This window comes from Ptiloglossa arizonensis, chromosome 6 (assembly GCF_051014685.1).
Source record: "Ptiloglossa arizonensis isolate GNS036 chromosome 6, iyPtiAriz1_principal, whole genome shotgun sequence".
Classification (NCBI taxonomy): domain Eukaryota; kingdom Metazoa; phylum Arthropoda; class Insecta; order Hymenoptera; family Colletidae; genus Ptiloglossa; species Ptiloglossa arizonensis.
Genome location: NC_135053.1, coordinates 13,371,127 through 13,391,915, shown reverse-complemented (window position 1 = coordinate 13,391,915; position 20,789 = coordinate 13,371,127). Strand labels below are relative to the sequence as shown.

Sequence of the window (20,789 nt, the reverse complement as noted above, 5' to 3'; positions counted from 1 at the left end):
ACCCCTGTGCGCATGCACTGGCGTGTGCTCACGCACGTCGGCACGCACGCATTCGTGCACCGAGGGGGAAAGTAAAAGTAGCAGGAAATTGCATTAGAAGGGCACGCGTGCTCTCACGGTGTGTGTGTGTGTGTATGTGTATGCTTACGTAAGTATGTTTATGCGTACGAATGTGTCTTTATGTGTACGTACGTATGTGTATGTGTACGTAGGTATGTGTATGCATAGGTATGTGCGTTTATGTGTACCTACGTATGTGTATGAGTACGTATGTGCATTTATGTGTACCTACGTATGTGTATGCGTACGTAGGTATGTGTATGCGTACATAAGTATACGTATGCGTTCGTAGGTATGTGTATGCGAACGTAGATATGCGTATGAGTACGTATGTCTGCGTATGAGTACGTATGTATATGTACGCGTATATATCTACATGTATACGTAAGTATGCGCGTGTATGCGTACGTACATATCTGTATGAGTGCGTATGCGCGTGTACGCGTACGTATGTGTATACGCGGGCAGCAGGTAGAGTTGCAAGGTCGTCTAGCGTTTCGAAGGTCTCGCGGCTGGGGTAATGAAAAGTAATACCCACCCTTTCCAGTCATCACCCCCGCAGGCTGATACGCTCGAAGAATGGCGTGCATCTGTTCAGTGGCGTCGGGTCGTTGTAAAAACGATATATCGCTTCATATTTATCGCGGTGAACCTGGCGAGGAACAACGATGCGCCACGATACGCACGGAGTGTGCTCGGTTTGAATTTTCAATTTTCGATCGTAGTTTTTGATTTAAAGAGAACCGCCCCGTGGAACCTACCTTGAATTTACCTTTACAACGTCGTAGCGACGGCTACTTTAAACGTTACGCTTACGAGGAGCTCCTCTTTCCTTTCTCAGTGGAGAAAAATCTTCTCGAGTTTCGTCGCGTTCGTTTGGTTAAAATACGGTTCTCCACGCTCGGTGTTCCCATTGAAAGAAAAGCTTCGACCACCTCTTGGCTGGATTTTCGTCTTTCGTTTGGATATATTTATATACTAGTTTGGTACCGTTTGAGTTCGTACAACCACGCGTCTCGTGGACGAGTGATTGAAAGAGCACAGATCTCTTGGAACGCGTTTTTTCGTGATTTTGAGAGGGGATTGAAAGGGGGTTGGATTTTTTAATTCGTGGAGGTTTTCAAGATCATTTCAAGGTCAACTTGTTCTTCTTTATCGCGAAGCTGTATTTTTATTTTCGAATTCTATTCTGGGTAAAAGTTTGCGTAATTAATACGTCCGAAATACTGTTTTGTAGAATATTGTTTTTGAAGATATCTGGAGAAACGTTTAGACAATTGTTACAGTTTTGATACACGCAAAATGTCACTCGATTTTGAATATTATTTCCGCGGAGTTCCGGGTGCAATGGTATTTTATATGCGTGGAACTGACGACATTTTAAAATTCGCTGAACACGAGTCACGAACTGTAGTTAATTATCTTCGTTTTTTAATCAGTTATCTGGTAGTCCGCCAGATATTTCATTGTGTTGACTTAAATGGGACAACCTGTATCTTTTTTGCAATTGTATTTACGTACAACTACTGGTAACGAATAAATGCGTGTACAAAAATACTGTAACTAAAATTATTGTAGATTCTTTTTTCGAGCATTTATACCGAAAAAAAAGAAACGAACAAAGTGGTCGAAAATTTGTAAAAACGCGACGAAGCTTGAAAAGATTTTACGTTCCAAATTATTTTCCTAACCGCGCGTACAGATTTCCAAATATTTTCTTTTTTCTTTTCGTTTTTTAATCCCTCCACCATCGAATAGCACCTCCCTGGGAACTGTGTTAACATTACTTCGGGGAGGTGATCGATACCAATTTGGTTCCCGGTAAATTGCACCGCAACAAAATTGAGTACGCATACCCCGTATAAAAGGCAGCAAACAATGAATTTTGCTGTCAGCTCGTAACTCGTGTTCGACTAGAGATTTATTATTGATATGGATACGCGAAAGATATAATACCGTAAAATGATAGAGCAACCGCCCAAAGTAAAATAAAAAAAAAAACATGGAACAGGGTAAAATAAAGATAAAATAATATAGAACGGTTACAAGGAATCAATTAACTATAGACACGGTATAAAATACTGTCACGAGAATAATAAATAAATAACTAAATGCAATAAAAGGAAGGAAACCAGGATTATAGTCGAAATAAGACTAGCTTCGATACGTGACTAGAATATTCGTGTACCTTAAGGGAATAAAGGTATTTGAGGTCTTTCAAATCACTTACAAGCTTGTCTATACTCTGGATGAGTGTTTCTTGGATGCGAGCGAACTAAAATTATAAAGTTCCACGAATATAAATACAGTGCAAAGCACCTCTTAAAAAATCCTGATGCGTATAAAATAATTTAAATATTATAACATGGAAGTAACGTCCGAAATCGAGAACAAATATTGGCAATTAAATTCCCTAATGGCTCCAACACGAGAATATCGACGCAAAATTGGCATGTGTCATGTGCCAATACCAATTTCAAATTTTATTTATTTCGAACAGAATAATTCGTCCCCGAAGAGATTAAGGATTTCTGACTGAAAAATGATTTTAAGCATTCGGGTCTCCGTAAACATTCACAAAATTTTATCATCGATTCGTCGCACGTATTAGATATAAACATTAATATCAAATACACTTTCGATTTCATGTAATCCAGTAAAAAAAAAATCTATTTCTATTCATACCTTGTAAACAAAAACGAACCCATCCATGTATAATATTTTTTGCTCAGAATAACCTCTCAAATACATTGACAAAGTTTGTCGGGTTAGATCCGGGACACCCTGTGTAACAATTATGAAACTAATCGATAAATCGACCCATGTATAACATTTTTTGCTAAGAATGACCTCTCAAATACATTGACAAAATTTATCAGATTACATCTGGAACACCCTGTATACCAATTATGAAACTAATCGATGAATCGACTCACGTATAACATTTTTTGCTGGAACACCCTGTATACCAATTATGAAACTAATCGATAAATCGACCGATCCATGTATAATATTTTTTGCTAAGAATGACCCCTCAAATACATCGACGAAGTTTGTCGGGTAAGATCCGGGACACCCTGTATAGCAATTATGAGACCAATCGATAAGTCGTACAAGGAAACGTAATTCGACTTTAAACGCTCTAGAAAAATAGTATCGGAACGTACTCGAAACGGTCTTCTGGCGCAGCAATGGATTTAAGGGGCCCATTCGGAGAAATGAAATTCTGCGCGGGCGTTGCGATCTCATTAAATTCACGTGGAACAAACGCGTGCTTCTACGCCAGTGGAAAGTGTGACAGCGTTGATGGCGTAACGTGCTACCGGCACGGGTCCCAGGGTGCCCGAAATGAGAAAGAATCGACCCCAGACAGAGGGGTGGGTTTGCCAGCGAGAGTTCGGTAAGGTATACGCCGACCAAGAGGTAAGGGTTCACCTTGGGGAGTGCTTTCCAAGTGGCAGTTTCTCGAAGGAAACGATGACCTGCGAGCCGCCAGGACCGACCCAAGGGCGTGGAAAACCGTAGAGGTTGGCTTCAAACATTGAAAACCTTAATTATATATTTATGAAAAAAAAATCCCGTACGCGGCGCGGCCGCGTCACGTACACCGAATGGAAAGCGAGCACGTCTGCTTCGGGGCGACGTAAATGGGAGAAATGAAAACGTATTACACCCGTGTAAAATAATAATATCCTTTTAACGGCCAACGTTGTTAAAAGCTGGAACATTTAGTCTTGTCGTCGTACCCGATTATATTCGAAAGCTTCCACGGTAATCCTTCGATCGCCGACACCGGTCGAAACCTCTCGTGTCGTTGTAGCGAGGGAAGGTGGCGATTTCGTTCCAAGAATCGAGACAGAACGAGTACAAAAGAACGTTACCCAACGAATCGGTGTAGTTCCCCCCCAAAAGAATACCAAAAACACACCCCAGTTTCGTACAATATTACATCGTTCGAATCGAGTTTGAAAAAAGTGTCCATCGCGTTTAAAAATATTCCGTAGACCGTCGCGTTCGAGTCTCGCCGATACAATCAGAAACGGGAACTGTCGATTTTGAAAGAAATACCGTTCACCCTCTCGCGATGGACACGGTCGCGGTGACGATACCACGGGCGGTTGTATCGATCACCGGTGGCCATTTATCCCCGACTTTCCGATAGGATCGATAACCCGGGAAGAAAGTGCGGCGATGGTGGCGGCGACCGAGCAACAAATCGAAAGAAGCAACGGTTTAGCGCGAGCGAGTGGTGGCGGTGGGAAAGGAATGGAGAGGCGCGCTGGGAATAGAGGCGGTAACAGTAGTCGAAGTCGATGCTTAGTCGTACCGAAAAGAGATAGAGGCCGACCGATGGTACGGAAACGTGTGTACGTCGACGTGGTGTAGAGGGTGGGCCGACGTGCGCAGAATGTGTCGTGGCTGCCGCAAAATGCTCTGTCACGCGACTGTGTTGCACAGCGCGCCGCGCGCAAGAAACTGTTGGCCCGCTCGCGCATCCGTCGTGGATTTATCCGTACACGGTGTATATACGTAGCCAGGTCGAACACAGAACCGACTACCGCGCCGCCAGAGACGAACGTAACCCGTACGTACGGTTTCACGCACACCATCCACCGTACCTGGTCTATCCGGCTCCGGCACACCGAGCAACGCCGTTTTCGCGTGATCTCTCGGGACCGTGCACCCCTTTTCCACCTTCGGGTTTTCTGCACACCGTCCACCGCCCTGTGCCAACGTCAGATAAACCGCTTATTTTATTCATAAACCCACAACGTGAAATCAATATTGCATCGCGCTCTGTGCACGCTCGAGGCCAGAGAGACGGAAAGGTAGGAAAGGGAGCAGAGAACGCTCGAGGAAGGGGATGTCGGCAATATGGTCGTCTCTCTGACGAGGATCAGAGAATGCGGGCGATGGACGTTTAACTCAACCCCATCGCTGATGTTCTTCTCTCTCTCTCTTGTCTCTCTTCTCTATCTCTCTCTATCTCTCTCTGTCTCTCTCTCGTCTCTGCCCATCACCCTTCCCAGAGCTGCCTGTTCGCGTCTCCCGCGATCCTCTTCCTTCGTCTCGCTCTCTCTCGTCATACCTAACGCGGTGGAATGTGGGATGAAATTAGTCCTTAGTCCGCCCCCGGCTCCCCCTCGTGTCTGATGCCGTGGAACGCAATGTCCGTCCTGTGACGGGATATCCAAAGCCAGACGATGGTATTCCAGTATGTGCAGAAGTGCAGAAACGCATCTTCCCCGCGATATAAATGTCATCGAACGAGGGAAGGAGGGAGACGCACGCTTTGACAGAGTACAGTGGCGCGCGAGTCGCAAGGGATGACCTTGCCAAGCACGGTTGACGCGCGCCGATTGTACACAGTCGAACCAGGGTTGGTTGAAAACGACGAGGACTGGTGGTGGGAGCCCAGGACACGAAAGTTTCGTTCGCGTTCCTCTTTTTTCCACCTTCTTTCGCGATTGGTTCTCACGTCCCGGCGAAACACACCACCCGATCGTTGCACTTGCGATCGTTTCTCGAGAATCGGGAGTCGCTCGACTATTGGACTTTTCCTAGCCGATCGACCCTCGTTGCTTTCGTCGTAATAAGTGTTTGTTCGAACGAATGTACAGGGTGAACCGTGCTTTAACGTCTCTGTTATTTATGACTCCGCGAAGGAATCTTTCAGGACAGAGTTGCACCGTTCGAAGAGTCAAGGTAGCGATGGTATTATTATTATTTCTGTTTTTTTACACGGAGAATTTAAGAGCGTCTTATATTATTTTTTTTAGGTATAATCATCTTAAAGGATTTTGTGTATATAGCAGTTTGTGTCTTTGTTCGATATCTTTGCAGAGCTTAAAAAGTAATTTGTACGGATTGTATTGTTACGGATCGTTCGACCCCAAGAAATTTGCATCGATGTGACTTAATGTTATCGAACGATTACTGCTCGGTTGAGAATCGAGAAGTTTGTTCATTTAGAAGAGTTTCTTTGTAAAACTATAAACGACGGAGATGTTCGAGTGTTCAATTTAACAGATCCAATCTGTGTAAACGAATACACAGGATGTGTCTAGTTTTAGCAGAAAAACTGCGGGGATTTAATCTATAGGGAAAAATGTGAAAAAATTGTTACGTAATGTTCCACAATAAATGCTTTGTTACAGAGTTATGAACAAAAATTGCACACGGAAAATATATAACGATACATTTTTCATCGCAACGCACGGAAGGTCGAACATGTTCGTTCGGTTAACGTAGTTACATGTTTTTTTTTTTATCAGCCGGTAACAATTCCGTGTTGTTAATAGTTGGTGTAATAAAAAATGTGTACTTAGTATTTTAGAATTCCTCGTTTAAAAATATTGTTGTGCTCGGATACAAGCTCGTCATCGACGAACAATGGAATTTCACGTGTACGATATTCGTTTATAACTTCGTAACGAAACGATTATTGGCAAACTTTCTATTAAATTTTTCTCTTCTTTTTTTGCCTGTAAATTGAATCCTCGTAGAAAAACATAATTATACCGAAGCAAAAGATACGATAACGTATCGCGTGCGCAATAGCGCAGTTTCGAAAAAAAAATCTCAACCACTAATTGGTCCAATTGCAAATATTACTTTCGACAATGTTTATTCAAATTTTGCAATACAACCCTTTCGATACTAACAATAACTACAATCAACCATCGCCATGCGCTACGTCAGCCGTTCGAATCACTGTCTCAAAACACCGGTCACTTAAAATTACGCAACTCTTGAAATCGTTATTATTTTCATTTGTGAAAAATCACGAGTCCAGGGTAAACACGAATAAACACGTACCCGAAAACCCTGTACCGAAAAGTCTCACGGTCTCTTCGGAAAAAAATCCGAAGTACATCGATCGTTCCTCTTTCACGTTCCAAGAATTCCCTCTTGAATGCCCAGTAGCGGTGTACGTATTTGCAATCGAGAGCGTGGTATCGAATGGCTGAACCGTGGTGGGAGAGAGAATTAGAAACTACCGAACGATCGACGTTTTATTCAAATCTCCCGAACGACGTGTTACATCGATAAACCTTCGTGTCTTGTAGCAAGTGTGCTCGAACGTTTCGTAGCGAATTGAACTGGTCCGTTTCCGAGAGAAAGAAATCCACGAGCTCTTTTGAAGTGGAGTTACGGCGAAACTCAAAGGACAGCGGACCCGAAGATCGGTATTGTTCTGGTCTTTAACCAACGTTTCCACGGTTCCAGGTAATACAGGGTAACACGAACACGTATTTGGAGTCCAAGCACGAGCTGGAGCCACCTCTGTGGGCGAGCAAGATCCGTTTTCTGCCCTACAGCCATCACACGCGGACGGTTTGCATGCGGGTCGAGCTCTACGGATGTTACTGGAGCGGTAAGCTGTTTGCACTCTCCAATTTTCGTAGAACTTGCCGCCGCTTAGAATACTCACCGGACTGTCCATTAACCCTTATGCCGTTGCCGCGTGCACAAATATGCTTTTCGGGATCTTGCTTGCACAATTATCCCTTTCTTCCTTTGACGAGTCAACATCGAATTAAACGTTTAACCAAACGGAAAGTTACATACCGATCCGTTAACCCCGCCTCGGTTGCGTCTTAATTACGGTGTATAGCAATGAACAGCAAGCGAGGGAAAACGGTAGACATTTCGTGTCAAAAAATTATTAAATCGTACGATTGTCGTCAGTGAGAAATATGAATACGATTCACGGAACGTCCCGTTTCGTTCGGTCTTTAGGTGACTACTACGTGTGTAGATACGATACTGAACGTAACTTTCGATTAATATTGGACCTTCGTTGGTAAAAGAAAAGGAAAATCGGGTAATTAGTGTGGAATAATTTATCAAATTATAAATAATTAATATTTTGACAATAGCTAGATAACAGTAAATAACGTGACATTCTCGGTTCAATACTCTTTGGCTCAATACTCTTTGGTTCAACACTCTACAACGTTTCACGACTCTCGTCTCAACACTACCTTTCCTTCTGAAAAAAGGAAAAGTCATTAACCGCTTTCCTTCGATCCCACCACACACTCTCTTGCACCCTCACTCATTTCTCGCCAAATTTTGCTAACTGTACACACGAACCATCCGTCGTCAACCGCCATTTTGTTAGGCCTGCTGTAACTCCTGGCGACCTCTACTTTCTCTTTTATTGTCCTCTTCCAGACACGTTCTTTAAAACTATGGTCTCTTAAAGCCACGTTTTCCTAAACCTATTCTATGCTAAAATTACGATACTAAATTATCGACGATAAAAAATATAAGTACTTTCAATAATATACTAATAAACATTGAATGTATCCTTTCATTCGATATCCCTAGATAACTACTACTCATGTGTGTAGTTCCAGCAGGTAACTTTCCATCAATGTCCACGTACATCAGTACAGTACAACTCGTAGATACAAACCCATCTTCTGCGATACAATTGATCAAAAATTATAAAAAAAAAAACAAGACCACACTTGGATATACTATATAAAATTTACATATCCCTCTTAACCCTGTGTTCTTCCAGGTGACACCTTCTGAGTCGCGCGCACTACAATCTTGATTTTTAATTTTTCAACGAGAATTTTCTCGAGATTTTACCAAAATTCTTTGATGAAATATCATATTTTTCGCTCCTCGTTCGACACCCAGATCGAAAATCCCACTCCGTTCCCTGTGTAATCGTAATAACGTCCGCAGACAGAGCCAAAGCTTTTACACGAGCTATTAAAAAACGGAACCTCTAGCAGCGAGTTTACACCTTGACCTTTTTCACGCAGATGGCGTGGTATCCTATTCGATGCCCCAGGGTGATAAAAGGGGTAATGGATGGGAATTCTTCGACGCCACCTACGACGGACACTGGGACGGGGAGCTGCGCCGTGGTCTGGGTCAGCTGACAGACGGCAGGACGGGTCCTGATAACTTCAAAATGGGATATTACGATAACGATCGCACACAGGGCTGGGTCGGCTGGCGGAACGATACCCGTGGACAGCCGGTCGAGATCAAGTTCGAGTTCGACAAGGTTAGAGAGTTCTCGGCCATCCATATCTACTGCAACAACCAGTTCACAAAGGATGTCCAGGTAGGTGACGATTGGTCCCCCAGGTCGTTGATTTTATCCGGGGTTATTTCAAAACGGTACGACGATTCCAGAGCGATCGAAAGAATCGGAAGAATGCCCCGAGATTCGATCTTTAATTCTAAACGCGAAACGAGTCGCCTCGTGACTTATAAAGGGTTTGAAAACTATTGTGTATTAACACTAGAACTAGCAATTTCACCTGTTTCAAATTTCTTTTTAAAATTACTTAACTTTAAAATTATTTTTTTAAATTACTTTTTAAAATTACTTTTTAAAATTACTTAATTTCAAAATTCCTTTTTAAAATTACTTAATTTCAAAATTCCTTTTTAAAATTACTTAATTTCAAAATTCCTTTTCAAAATTACTTAATTTTTAAATTATTTTTTAAAATTACTTTTAAAATTGCTTTTTAAAATTACCTACAATATTCGTGAACAATTATCGAAATAGACAACTAATAGTACTCGTAAATTAATTTGTTCTCTATCTAACTTCTCTGATACCTGTCTAGTTTGATAGAAATAGAAATACGTTCACCATCGGAAGTTCCAGTGTTAATTGACGCACGGTACACGAAGATAAAAGTCGTATTCAGACGAATGCAACTTTTCTTTTAACTATTTTTGGAATCGATAAGCTTTCGATTCCAAAAAGGTTTTAAATCAAGTTCGTATCTAATCTTTTAACTTCAAAGCGATTTTCCGCTTGACTGCACACGCTCAAAATCATTCAACCGAAAATGTACCATGTGTATTTAACTTTATAATAGCATACTCGTGTTTTTAACTTCGTGTTGGTAAACTCGTATTTTCAACTTCATAATAGTGAACTCGTGTTTTCAACTTTATAATAGGTACAGAGAATTCAGGGAATATGGGAATTATTCGATTGCATCTGGAGCAAGAGCTTTAATTGTAGAAAACTAACGAGTTGCAAAAATTAGACGGGTCGAAAAAGACCCGTGCAAAGCATAGGGGTTGAATCGACTTATTTAAAATTATCACTCGGATGGAAGTTAAGTTTCCAACCGATCCCTTCGCTCTACAAAACTTTGAATAAATATCACTAGGGTAGAAATGAAATTTCAAGCCAATCCCTTCGCTCTACGAATCTTGGAAAAAATATCACTCGGATAGAAATTAAATTTCGAACAGATCCTCGCTCTACAAAACTTTGAATAAATATCACTCGAGTAGAAATTAAATTTCGAACCGATCCTCGCTCTACGAATCTTGGAAAAAATATCACTCGGATAGAAATTAAATTTCGAACAGATCCTCGCTCTACAAAACTTTGAATAAATATCACTCGAGTAGAAATTAAATTTCGAACCGATCCTCGCTCTACGAATCTTGGAAAAAATATCACTCGGATAAAAATTAAATTTCGAATCGATCCTCGCTCTACAAAACTTTGAATATATATCACTTGGGTAGAAATTAAATTTCGAACCGATCCTCGCTCTACAAATCTTGGAAAAAATATCACTCGGATAAAAATTAAATTTCGAACCGATCCCTTCGCTCTACAAAACTTGAAAAAAATATTACTTGGATAGAAATTAAGTTTCGAACCGATCCTCGCTCTACAAATTTTGGAAGAAATATCACTCAAATAAAAATTAAATTTCGAACCGATCCTCGCTCTAAAAAACTTTGAAGAAACTATCACTCGGATAGAAATGAAGTTTCGAACCGATCCCTCCGCTCGACGAATCGTGGGGGCATTCGAACGAAGATAATGAAGGAAATTAAGAGGGGACAGGTTTCGCGTCTAATTAGTTATCGCGCGCGCCCTTGCGACCGTAAATACGCGGAAAAGCGACGAATCGTTTACCCTCGGTCTGGCGGCGTTATTCTCCGTTCCCCGTAAGGAATGCGCAAGCAGCGTCGATCAACAGGCTTACCATCCACAGTTGTTCGAGATCGTTTCACCGTCACCTTCTTCCTTGGTCGCAGCATCTTGCCGGTGGGATGCTGCCCCCGCCGTATCCCCCACGGTTGATTGAATATTCCACTCGGCGCTTTATCAGCCAGACGCCCGCTGAATATAAATACAATCTGAAACGGTAATTCCAACAGTTCGATATCTTCGAACGTGGCTTATTGGCGAGATCGGATCGTGGCGTTGCATCCGAACTGGTATAATCGCGACACCCGATCTTTGTTATTAAACGAGAAATTAACCCCTCGCTGTTTTCTCGATACAAATTGCCGAAAGATCGAACCTACTTCCGATCGATCCCTGGGAATATTCTTACGCGTCCAAATACAATTTTACTGTATATATCAAAAACCGAAATGATCCTTGAATCATCTCCATTGGTGTACTGCGTTCAATGTCAATGTCAATTTACTGTTTCGCGTGAGAAACGAAAAATCTTCGATCAACGTAATCTACGATATTCCTTTTCCGAGTATAAACATTTTTCCCCGAGAATAGTTAAACGTTCTTCGTCTTTACAGAGTGTAGTTCAGGTAAGTTAATGTTGCTTAGAAATATACCTTCGTTCGATTCGGTATTTTCTCGATACTTCGAAACGGATAAAAATAATTGAAATCGGGATCCAAAGCCGAAGAAAGCTCTTGAGATCGCCTACAGAGCCGCGAAGAAGTTCGACGATTCGATCTCGTCGTAGAAAAACGCTACGAATTTCCGAACGACGAGAAAAAAAATAGAAAGAAATCTCGTTTTTATACCCGGTGTTTCGATGGTAATTGGTGAAATACGCGAGCCGTTAAACGCCCGCCACGGTTCGCGCGACGTTCGTTCGTTCGTCATTTTTTTCCCCATTCGAATTGATGTAATTTCGCAAATCTGATTGGCACGTGGCCGGCATGGTAAACGTCTCTGTACATCGTTGCTCGTTCGAGAAACGTTTAGGAAAGTTCTCGCGTCATTCGTTACGGGTGTAATCCGATGCGTGGCGGCCACCGGAAATGAGTTGGCGTTATTCGGGACGGACGGGGGGATTCTTCGTCGCGGAGGCGGCCAATAATTCGATCCCTTGTATAATTTCCGTTTCGCAGCGATTCGCGACCCTTCCGCGACCGTTCACGCTAACTTCGATAATGTAATGCAAATACGTCTGCTCGGTTGGTCCCCCCTTCGCATTGATACAGACACGATACAGGCGGGCGCGTGGCTCGCATGCAAAATCAACTCCCCTCCGTTCGCCTCTTCGCCCCCTGACTACAATGGAATTATTTCCGCCGGTGGAATAAAACTCGGCCCGCGTAGGTCAAACTTCAGATTTATGTAATTTGTCGTTCGCTCTCGACGATACCGGTTCACCGAGGGAACCAAACCGTTTCGAGAAACGGTTTAGGGAGAGGTGAATTAAAAATTGTAACCGAGAGAACAAGTGACCGGTAAACGAAAGAGAATTGTGCATTATCGTTGAACGAATGCACGATCGTGACGTGGTCGACGGTGAATTATTATTATTATTATTTATCAACAATTTGCATTCGAGAGACGACTGACAGTCACGGGGACTGGAATTTTTCGAATTTTCCTAATTTTTCTAATTTCCAAGAGAAACTTTCTTCGTGGCTCGAGATGAAGAAAAGAGTGCCTTGTAAAATATGCGAAACATCTCGATACGATAAGATGCAAGTTTATTCTACGATTCATCCTTACTCACGATCCGAAAGATTTCTTCGAGGTTTTCAATTTCTCGTCTAGAGAAGTACTTCGAGCGCAAAGCTTTGACCGAGATAATAGACGATTCTTGAATGAGAATTGTATGAAAGAAAAGACGTTCCTTGCAACAGTGCAGAACAAGTGCATTGTTCGGTGCACGCGCGATTGTCGAGAGAATAAATACCGAGTAAGTGCAACCGAGTGTACAGAAATTTCCAACTTTTGCGATTATTAAACGTATTTACCATTCGTCGAAGATTCTTAGGAAGAAAATGGACAAAAATTGAAATCACTTTTTAAACAGTACCATCTCGCAAGACTTCTCGCGACCCGTGCACAGTACACAGATCTCTCTTTGGGACGTGCGCGATTATCGAGAAAATAAGCGAACAAATGCAAAAAACCAAGTCTAGATAATTTTTGCGTTGTTTCCTAACTTTTGCAATTATTAAATATATTTACCATTCGAAGATTCTTGGAGAGCGAAACCGAGCGATGTAACGCGAAATCTCTACCGGTTCGCGGCGAACCGTTGTTATTATTTTTCTTTCGCAGGGGGGAAAATATTTACGCGCGCATATTAACAAGAACGGTAGCGTGCACGATAACGGAAACACTTGAAGCAATACAGCCAATAACAACGCGCCCTTCCCACCTTTTCAATCCACCCCCGAAATCGTGTTCCGCGACCTACGTATTCCAGCACGGCGATACCAAATCCGCTTTAAACTCGCGCGAGTGTTTCGCTCGACGGTACAGCGCATTTAAAGATTTGGCTGGCGCGTGCGGTGAAATATGCATCGACGATTATTGGGAACGGTACCATAAACGGGAGAACCCGAATTTTGATTCGGATAAAAGCGTTCCCCGAGCGGGTTCGCGCTTACGCACCGTAGGGGACGCGGTCCCGCGTTTCGAATCAATAAGGCCAAATCGCGCGGTCACCGTGCACGAGGGTCGAACAAACAATCGTCGTTTCACAGTTCCTCGAGGAATCGTTTCGACAACGGTCCTCCCGCAATTCTATCGCGACGCTAATCGCTCGATGGTTACCGAACAGTGTCGCCACGCGTCCACGGAATTTAAAAATCTTCTCTGTCCCTCTCTATCTCATTTCAACGGGAGAACGTCCACGTCGAGCAATTGTTCGAACAAACAACCGCGTTTAATTCGTAACATTCTACCGTTCCGTGAAACCGAGTCTATATTTCCGAGTATTTGCAATTTCGCGCGCGACAATCGCCGAACCGACGATATTTTATTCAGTACGATGTAAGACGAGATGCGAAATATTATTCTAAGATATAATTGTAATTATTCTAAAATATTATTCGTAGCATCTCTCCGCGTAACTCTTCGGTTACGGACGTACCTCGACGCAGAACGAACACCGTGTGCGGAAAATCTTCTCGCGTACTACTCTTACGTAGATACTGAACGCCTATGGGCGTTTCCCGCGCACCGAGATCGAGCGCAGATTTTAATCAAAGAATCGAAAGGAACCTCGACAGAGTAAATAACAAAATTCCCCGTGCGACTTCGACGATGCTTCTTCCTCGCTCGACTTTATTTCCAATCCGTTTCTCGATCGAAACTGTTAGAAATTCTATCATGGGTCATAACCGACCCGTAGTGTTCCGTCCGATCGAAACGACACGTCGTTCGAGGGTTGAACGACCCGCGGGTGGAACACTTTTTTTCGGAGGGAGCGAACGAGAACAAAAGGCGCGTAAAAATTCCCGCGCGCGAAGTTCGGTGTTTATTGTGCCCGAGGTCGACGAATACAAGTATGCAAATGTAGAATGGGGGCAACGAGGTCGGAAAAGAGGGAATATTGAACGAAAGTAACGACTTTCAAGGGGGCCGTTCCGTTCTGCGGTAGAATTTTCGATGGAAAGCGATGAAGATTCAAGCACGGGTCAGAAGTGACCCATACCACCGCGCACGGTTCGTCGAGATGCATCTTCGCGGATCGAACGATTTCCAAGGGCGGGGGGAGTACTTCTCTTCAGAGGGGACGAGCGAGCGCGTAAAAATTCCCGCGCGAAAAGTTCGCTGCTTATTGCACCGTAGGTCGACGTACACAAGTATGCAGATGCACACGGTGGGGGTAGGAGGGGTCCGGAAGAGAGGGAATATTAAGCGCAAAGGACGACGGAAGCACGCTCACAAACGCGCGACGTACTATAAACGATGGCCGCTCTTTGACGCGGCGGACCTCTGAAACCGCCAGGTTGGTGCCCTCTTCGTGGTCGGGCTTCGAAACAGAAGCACCCGAAACACCCGATCGTCCTCCAGATTCCCTTCCACGTCGCCAGATTTTATATACAGAGTGACCCCGAACGCTCTCCCATCGCCACTGAGCCTCCCAGGCTCATAAAACCGGAACCCCCCCTTTCAGCGTCCAAAACCCCCCACCACGGGCACAATTCCCCTCGGTCGGGGATTGTGCGCCCGTGGCGCATCTTTGATATCCAAATAACATTTTCCCCTTCGACGGAAGCAGCCAACGAAACACGTAGCCGAGCTACGGGCGATAATAGACTGCGATGCGAAACTGCCTCCCCCGACGTCGAAACAGCCCTCCTACGCGTTTTGCCGCCGCTGCCAAAAGGGGCGGCCACCGCGGCGTAACGTTTAAAAAGAAGAAGAACGCCGACTTCTCGAGAGACGGGACAAAATTAGCCAACGACGAGCTGCGAACCGAGCCGAGAATCGTCAACTTCGTGATTAAGAGTTTTCGCTCCTCGGATGCTAGGGGAGGATCGTCTTTTTGAGGCCGAAACAGAGAGAAGGAAAAAAGGGTGGTATTCGATATACTTCCTGATGGCGCGGAAGTAACGCGCGACGTTTGATATACACGCTTTGAAGGACACTTTTGTCAATTTTCGGGAAAGTATCGGGTCGTTTGGAAAGTCATTTTGTTCTCCGAAACGGAAAATATTTAATTTAATGAAATGTTTCTATGTTGTAAAGAAATTGTGTTTTATTTTCAGCGAAAAGAACGAAACGACTTTCCGAACGACCCAATATGTTAAGTTCAACACGGATGAATATAACAGGTTGCTTAATAATTTTTGTCGTTCAATGAGAAATGGAGTTGTCAGTTTCGTCGTGTTATTTTTCTAAAGATGGTACTACTGTTTGATCTACTGTAGATCTGTTGACTCGTTCGCGTATTTATAGTTATTCGAAGTCGAAGTGTAATATTTCTTTACAATGGGAAAAAATTGGCGGAACTTGTCGAACAATCTAGTATCTCCGCCAAAAGAAGGAGGATGAGGACAATCCCTCGTCAAGGGTTGTCCATCCACGTGCTATGGTAATCTAGAGTAAAAGAATATACCAAATCTTCACTGGACAAATTGTAGAAACAATATGTTCCCGCGTAAAAGGAACAGAAGCGATTTCGTGCTACACTGTTACCTGGATTTTTCTCGACCTAGTAAGTGTATTATCTCTCTCTCTCTCTCGGGGGAGAGAGTATAATCGAATGAAATTATTGGATTCTTCGAAAAGTTATTTCCTTTTCCAAAATGTAGAATATGTAATTTAATGAAATGTTTATACACTCTAAAAGAATCGTGTTTCGTTTTCACCAAAAAAAAACTAAACGACTTTCCGAACAACCCGATATGTTCCCACGTACGAGGAACAGGAGCGATTTCGTGCTACACTGTTACCTGGATTTTTCTCGACCCAGTAAGTGTATTTTCTCTCTCTCGGGGGAGAGAGTATAATCGAATGAAATTAGATTCCTCGGAAAGTAGACGAATGTTGCTATCGTTGTACGTAAGAATCTTGCGAAACAGTGATTCACGAACGAGAAGGATTCTTGAGAAAGAAGTGTAAAATTGACAGTGTTCGAGAAAATCTCTAAAAAAATGGACATTCTTTTCCTTCAAGTACCGAATTATCAATTAAACCGAAACTTTTCACATTCATCGACGAACTTGTGCAAACGTTGTCCGAATATCTCTAGGCATTTGCCATCGTCGATATCCCGATAATCGAAAACGAGGAATTATTCAACGAATCGAGCGTGTTGGAAATTGTCGCAGAATTACGCGCGGGAATATCCGAGTCCCCGCCGATCGAAGACTGCGTTTTCCCTGACCCGTTGCAATACCGAGTACTCGTAAAGAATTCGTCCCGGCGCTCAGTTATCGCTTCCAGGATCCCTAACCCCTCTGTTCGCTTGCTCAGCGATCGCCCCGCACTTGGAATTTCGCGAGGAAATTGTGATTCTCGCGATGCTCGTATAATTCGTCGTAAACGTGGAAATTGGACGAACCATCATCACCGCCTAGATACACGCTCCACCGTAGAACGATACGTAAACGTTGCTTCGTCCACGTGTGTAACGTCACGCGAACGATAAAAGAAACCCCCACTTTCGATGCTTTCGAACCCCGTTCCACGTACCCTACGTATCCCGAAAACGTACCTCGTGGATTCCGGTCACGGAATCTCGGGCATAAGTAACAAGATCACTTTGTAATTTCCTTGTACGCTCGAGGAATGTTTGACGTCGCAATTTAATAAACCTAACGACCGAGACGTCTGCGAGTCAATTTACTCGGAGCGGGTTCCCGCTTCTCTCTCTCTTCGAGAGACACAGAGAGAGAGAGAGAGAGAGAAATGAAAACGAAGAAAATCACCCGCTACGTCTGATAAGATCCTACCGTCGCGTTTCTAACAGTGTGCAAATACTTATCCCGGCTGGTACAGGGACCAACGGGTTCCCCTCCATTCGACTTCTGGCTCCACCGACTCGTCAAAGTGCATAAATTTCCGTGATTACATCCCCCGGTTACCCCCGATGCAACGGTCCTACGTCCGTTAACGGCGACTCCCGTGTCAATTTTATTTACGAATGCTCTTTCCTACGGACTCCATTTCAATTTCGTCCATGGACGCGTTTCCCCTTTGATGCCGGGTTCGCCCGGGCGAACGGAAACCAACGCCGTCTATCCGGATAGACGCGTTAGGCCAGTCGGTCGGCCGACCGTCCACGTTGCTACAACGTGGAACGTCGAGTTGTGTTCTCGGCCCAAAACGCCCAGTTCCAACCGGTACAGTTCCAGGCGCAAAGAGCCATTAAGGGATTACTATGCGGCTCGAAAAACCGAACGAAATTTGTGATCTTTCACTCGCGTTTTTTTTTTTTTTCTTTCAACCCCGATGACCTGTTTACATCACTTTTAAGATCGCGGGGAGGAAAAGAGCGTTACGAATGGTGGACAAAAGATGGACAGGAGAGAACCGGTTGAGGGGAAATAGGTCGGGTAAAAACGAAACTAAATTTGTGAATATTTTTTTTTTCCATCCCCAAGTGACCTGTTTCCATCATTTTCAAGATCGCGCGGAGGAAACGAGCGTTACGAATGGTGAACAAAAGATAGACAAGAGAGAATTGGTTGAGGGGTTAAGGGGAAAGAGGTCGGGTAAAAATGAAACTAAATTTGTGAATATTTTTTTTTTCCACCCCCAAGTGACCTGTTTCCATTATTTTCAAGATCACGCGAAGGAAAAGAGCGTTACGAATGGTGGACAAAAGATGGACAGGAGAGAACCGGTTAAGGGGAAATAGGTCGGGTAAAAATGAAACTAAATTTGTGAATATTTTTTTTTTCCATCCCCAAGTGACCTGTTTCCATCATTTTCAAGATCGCGAGGAAGAATGGAGCGTTAGAGATTCTAATCAAAGGTTGACAGCGCGGAGAGCGATTAAAGGGTTGGCATAGAGGTCGAAAGAGGGAAACGAAATTTATGATTTTTTCTTTCTTTTTTTTTTTTCTTTTACCGGTGACCTGTTTCCATCGCTTTCGAGATCACACGGGAGAGAAGAACCATGTAAATTGTAATCGAAAGATAGGCATCGCTAGAAGCAAAAGTCTCAGATGAGACTAGATAACCCGGTAAACGGTATAGGGTAATGTCTCGGGTATTGATCAAATTTACTGCTCGGATTCACGATCAGGCCGGTGTACCGGCGCAAAAACCCATTAAGGGGTTACCATAGAGATTGAAAAACGGAACGAAATTTACGATTCTTGTTTTTCGGTGACCCGTTTCTATCGCTTGTTAAGATCGCGCGGGAGAAAAGAACGTTACAAATTTTAATCGAAAGATAGGCATCGCTGGAGACAAACCACTTGGATAGACTAGGTAAGCTGGTTGGTATTACATTGCACAGTAATGCCTCGGTTACCGATAAAGTTCATTGCTCGCATTCGCGATCGGAAACTAACCCTCGTCACTAGTTTGAGATTTTTTTTAGAAGTCCTCGAGTTTGTCCAGAAATCCAATAACGCGAAAAATTATCGTTCGAATGTTCCCAAAAAGACCCACAATGTCTCCGAATTGTTTTCAATACCGTAAAAATTTAATTCTAGATTCGCGATTATTTTTAACGCGTTCGGCAATCCGAACGATCGACGTTAATACAACATCGAGCGTGAACTATAGCTGTCGTGAGCACCGAGGCTTTAACGCCTCTAAGCCCGCTGATCCGAAGATCACGAACTATAATAGTATAAAGGGGGCTCCGAATAGCTAGACCTTTCATCGTTTCGAGTCATCGAGGACCTAATCCAGCCTTGGACTTCAATCCCCTGCGGTTGCAAAGATGTTTTCTCTGGGTTCTTGTTGTCGGAGTTTCATACAATTTCACCAGGAATACCATCCAGCGGACCGGGGTCACATCTATATGAAACATCTCGGCAACCTGACACTCGTAGACACTGATGTTTCAACATCTGTATCTCCACTGATCCAAACATCGCGAATTATAACAGTATAGGGTAGGTAGAGTCCTAGTATCCATCGTTGCCGGAGATTTTAGAATAACTAAACATCTCATCGTTTTTCAATCATCGAGGACCTGACCCAAACTTAATTCATTTTTGCTGTCGAGGTTTAACACAATTTCTGCAGAAACACCACCTAGAAAACTTGAATACGCGTACGCAAAGTTCTCCGCACCCTAGGGCTCACGAATCAAGAGCCTACCACGCCTATACAGCCCCATTGATCCGAAGATCGTGAACTTTAATAATATCTACCCTCTCGTATCCATCACTGCCAGGGGATTCGATTCGGAATAACTCTCATCGTTTTGGAATCACCGAGGACCTAATCCACCAGCCTTCAATTCCCAATGGTTGCAAAAATGTTTCCTCTCGGGTCATTCTTGCCGTCGGAGTGTGTCACAATTTCACCAGTGATAGCACCCAAAGGACGTGGGTACGTGTACCCTAAGTTCCCCGCACCCTATCGCTCACGGATACAGAGGCTTTAACGTCTATAGCCTCGTCGATCCGAAGATCACGGACCACAATAGCACCCACCCCTTACTATCCATCAGAGGGTTTCACTCGTAACAACTGTCACCATTTTTTAATCATCTAGGGCTTAGCTGTGATAAAGATGTTACTTTGCTAGTTTGCATCAAGATGATTTGCATACACGTCGAACATTCGTCTTAGATATTACCTAAACAATCTAGAGTCCGTCAAATCTTACAAACTGCACTTACCCCCTACCCCTTACTTATCCATCATTGCCAGAGGGTTTGACTTATAACAACTGTCACCATTCTTTAATCATCCAGGACTTAGCAGTGATAAAGATGTTACTTTACTAGTTTGCACCAAGATATCACCCAGATGATTTTCATACACATCAAACATTCGTCTTAGTTATTACCTAAACAATCTAGAGTCCATCGAGTCTTACAAACTGTCCCCCACAGATTCTAACCTACGTTTGCAGGGTGATAGAGGGCAGTTCCCCAGTTGCAATGTGCAGAACATTGGGTTCAGACACCCTATGCTTGTGAAGGCACAAATAATTGAAATTATATACGACGTATCGTGACGTGTACAATATATAGGAGCTTCTCACGGATATAGATGTCTCTGTTAATCGAAAAATCATAAACTACAATAGTACCTACACTCTAGTATCCACCACTACAGATGTG

The 20,789-nt window shown here is 43.4% G+C and overlaps 1 protein-coding gene across 1 annotated transcript in view; it reads left to right on the top strand.

The window, feature by feature from the left end:
• Positions 1-20,789, top strand: part of LOC143148303 (discoidin domain-containing receptor 2) — a 247,667-nt gene that overhangs the window by 172,351 nt on the left and 54,527 nt on the right. The window contains exons 5-6 of the mRNA XM_076314517.1: positions 7,291-7,438; positions 8,847-9,154. Of these exons, the coding sequence (XP_076170632.1) occupies positions 7,291-7,438; positions 8,847-9,154 (456 nt within the window). The remainder of the gene's footprint in view (positions 1-7,290; positions 7,439-8,846; positions 9,155-20,789) is intronic.